This window comes from Salvelinus alpinus, chromosome 6 (genome assembly GCF_045679555.1).
Source record: "Salvelinus alpinus chromosome 6, SLU_Salpinus.1, whole genome shotgun sequence".
Taxonomy (NCBI): domain Eukaryota; kingdom Metazoa; phylum Chordata; class Actinopteri; order Salmoniformes; family Salmonidae; genus Salvelinus; species Salvelinus alpinus.
Genome location: NC_092091.1, coordinates 72,631,310 through 72,635,380, shown reverse-complemented (window position 1 = coordinate 72,635,380; position 4,071 = coordinate 72,631,310). Strand labels below are relative to the sequence as shown.

The following is a 4,071-nucleotide window of genomic DNA, read 5'->3' as shown; positions in this document are numbered from 1 at the left end:
ACTTGGAGCCAGCCAGGGAAGTCGTAGTGTTCTGTACGTAGGCTACTGCGCATTCCCCTGCGACACCATAGAGAAAATCTCCTTGATTCACACGGCGTTTTATTAAAGGATCAACTCTCATTGACTTCTCTCTCACTTGTTCTCCATTCTAATCGCTTACAGTACTTTTCATAATCCATCTATGGGATGATGATAATCGGCGATGCAGATGAAACTGAACATCAAAGGTGTGAGGACGGTCAAGGATCAAGGAGTTATGTTTCAAAAATAAATCTATAAAGCGCCTCATTAGCATACGGCAAGAGGGAATTTACATACGGAATATATTTAAAGTGGCGCTCCTCTCACGCTCGCACTCTTCATTTGCAGAACGCAGTGAGCACGAGCTGAGCACTCTCCCGGCAACCGCATCAACGACTGCGAGCGGAGGAAAACCCGGACGAACAAACAGAGCAAAGGGGAGTAGCCCGAGGTCGAGAGAGGAGAGCATGTGCTGAACTGAGGATAAACGGATAATATGCGGATGTAAATAAAACGCGCACTTGCTAGAGAGAGAAAAAACGCATTTGGTGACTGCGCAAAAACACACATTGAGTCAGGAGGATCCCTCTTTCAGGAGCACAGCACGTTAACTTTTCTACCCGGTTCAAGGCGGCTGGTTGTGAAGCGTGCTGGGCGGTTGTTTCTGGTTTCAATCGTTTTTGTGATGGGGGCAGTGGGCGAGGTGGGTACATTTTCCTTGCACGGCCTGGATAGCTTCGGACACGGATCGCATTTTGTCCTGACGCCCGCGGGGGACACCCCCGGACTGATGAGCGAGCACCTGGTGTCGGCGGAGAGGTTGTCGCGGAGCACGCCGTCGGATCTGACGCATCTGAAGGGGATTCTACGGAGGAGGCAGCTGTACTGCAGGACCGGGTTCCACCTCGAGATACTGCCCGATGGCACAGTGCAAGGCACCAGGAAAGACCATAGCAGATTTGGTAAGGCATCAGAAAATATTTCGGTGCAATAATGCAGTTATTATACAGTTATGGCAGTAGTATAAGGATTATAATTATCATTGTTATTCTTAGTATTCTGAATATGATTCTGAATAGACTAATTCTATTTATATTATGAATATTATAATGTTATGATTATGGACACATATACCTATTGCATCCTGTCTAATCTATAATGTGTGCATGTGTTTTTGTACCATAGTTACTATTTCAGACACCCCATAATATGTTCGCACATATTGCAACACAATTCATTTCCTCAATGGAGAATAGATTGGCAGAATTTCTTTACCTTTCATAACTGACCTTCTTATCAGCAAGATAGCAAATAATGCCTACTGATAACAGCTTCCATGATAGACATAAGAGTATGAATTCAGTACTAAGCATTGAACAATATATCCCTCAATGACTGGCTGAACTCATGGCCTTGTGACTTGTGATATCATAATATGTGATGTTAATCTAATGTTGTCCTGCTGGTTTGATGTGCAGGTATTTTGGAGTTCATCAGCTTGGCTGTGGGGATGGTGAGCATCCGTGGGGTGGACAGTGGATTATACCTGGGCATGAACAGCAAGGGAGACCTCTACGGCTCTGTAAGTATTTACATTAGTATATAGCCTACATGCTGCCTACATATACCCTTCATACTGCCTTCATATACTCTTTATACTGCCTAATGCATACCTACTGAAAACATACACCCTTCACACTGCCTACATATACCCTTCATACGGCCTACATATACTCTTCATACTGCCTAACACATACCTACTGAATACATACACCCTTCACACTGCCTATTTATACCCTTCATACTGCCTGCGCACTGCCTTCATACTGCCTAATGCATACCTACTGAATACATATACCCTTCATACTGCCTACATATACCCTGCATACTGCCTACATATACCCTTCATACTGCCTGCATACTGCCTACATATACCCTTCATACTGTCTACATATACCCTTCATACTGCCTACATATACCCTTCATACTGCCTGCATACTGCCTACATATACCATTCATACTGCCTGCATACTGCCTACATATACCCTTCATACTGTCTACATATACCCTTCATACTGCCTACATATACCCTTCATACTGCCTGCATACTGCCTACATATACCCTTCATACTGCCTACATAAAGTCTACATAGACTGATAAACTGTAGGCTACATATGATGTCTCTTGTATTCAGTGCTGCTTCTCCATTCTCATGGGCATCTCTGTGTAGGAGGTAATAACAGAGGTTACTATTCAGCATCAACTGAAAGAGAGAATTCCTCTGCCTCCTCTATTGTCCTGTTCATCTGGGAGGGTGATAAGATATGACCAACCAGCAGGTGGCATACATTTTGTTCTGCAAGGAAGTGTGTATTTGTGTGTGAGCATTGACACTGAGATAACACTGCTCTGTTGTGTAACATTTCACTAATCAACTCTCTCTTCTCTCTCCTCTCCCTCCCTCTCTCTCTCTCTCGCTCTGTCTCTCTCTAGGAGAAGCTGACAGCCGAGTGCGTCTTCCGGGAGCAGTTTGAGGAGAACTGGTACAACACGTACTCATCCAACCTCTACAGACACGGTGACCGGGGAGCGCACTACTTCGTGGCGCTCAACAAGGACGGCACGTCCAGGGACGGCGCCCGCTCCCGGCGACACCAGCGCTTTACCCACTTCCTGCCCAGGCCCGTAGATCCCGACCGTGTACCCGAACTCTACAGAGAGGTCCTGGGCCACAGCTGAGACCCAGTGGGAGTGTGTTGGTCCCTGCGACGCTACACACCCAGTACACTGCACCGTGACTCTCAGTACTCTCCTATGAAGGGTCTGCATATCGTCAGTCTCCCTATGGCTTCCTATGGAAACAAAATGGAGGAAAGGTCGCTTGGGGGCTGTGGGGTGGATAGGAAATATGTGTGAAGCCAGGCCTTGTGGTCCCCGGTGCAGCCCCAGGAGAAAGGAGTACAGGTGTTTATTAGGGGCTTTTTGGCCAAAAGAGAGGCTGGCCTGGTGGCCATCTTTGTTTTGAGCATCGTGTTGGAAGGTGAAGGGATCACCTCCAGAGCTGCTGATGTCATCTTTCCAGATGGTTCTTCTTCACCACCCCCTGAGTGGCTTCTGAGATTCTGATTGGTCAATCTGACTGTAGTGAAATGGGAGTAGGAGAAGAAGAGTGGATGGTCCTCCAGCGGAGTGTAGACTTTGTGTTCTTCTGTGGTACACCAGGTGGACTGTTTTGACGAAACACTCTAGAAGACTTGTGAAGGAATTCTGTTCTGAACCTTTCGTGACTGCATTCTATTCCCTGACACGAGCAACGAGCATGGACGAGAAGAAAAAAAAGACTTACAAAATAACCTTATCCTGTTTCAGTTTTTTTTATTTATGCATTTTTCTGGGACATATATTTATTTTATATATTTATTTATTTTGAGAATATATTTTTTACAGGTATACATAAGATATTAAAAATAAGCCATCAGAGATGTATTTTGTGCCACTGTGTAAAGTACTGCATTTGACATGTCCTTTCAAACAGACTGAAGAAAGTCTTGTCCTAGGAGTTTTTATTTAGACAATGTATAAGGCCGCGTTGTCACTATTCCCGAGCTTGTCATCATCGGGGGCGTACATGTTTCTCTTATGTCATCAGAAAGAGCCAGAGTTCCACTGGGTTCCAGTGAGGAATAAACCTGTTAACACTTCAGATACACTGGTCTGTCTTCTTCATACAAATACAATAACATACAGTAGTACTGAAACATGGTCTGATTACTATTATAAACTGGGTGGTTCCAGCCCTGAATGCTGATTGGTTGACAGCCGTGCTATATCAGACCATATACCACGGGTATGACAAAACATTTATTTTTACTGCTCTAATTACGTTGGTAACCAGTTTATAATAGCAATAAGGCACCTTAGGGGTTTGTGATATATGGCCAATATACCACGGCTAAGGGCTGTTCTTAAGCACGACGCAAAGCGGAGTGCCTGGACACAGCCCTTAGCCGTGGTATATTGGCCATATACCACACCTCCTCGGGCCTTAT

General features: G+C 45.1%; 1 protein-coding gene across 1 annotated transcript; it reads left to right on the top strand.

Annotated features, from left to right (window-relative positions):
- On the top strand, positions 1–3,725 carry fgf20a (fibroblast growth factor 20a). Its single transcript, XM_071407787.1, has 3 exons — positions 1–983; positions 1,500–1,603; positions 2,516–3,725. The coding sequence occupies exons 1-3, from the start codon at positions 707–709 to the stop codon at positions 2,759–2,761; spliced, it is 627 nt and encodes a 208-aa protein (XP_071263888.1). The 5' UTR covers positions 1–706; the 3' UTR covers positions 2,762–3,725.
- Positions 3,726–4,071: the final 346 nt, after the last annotated feature.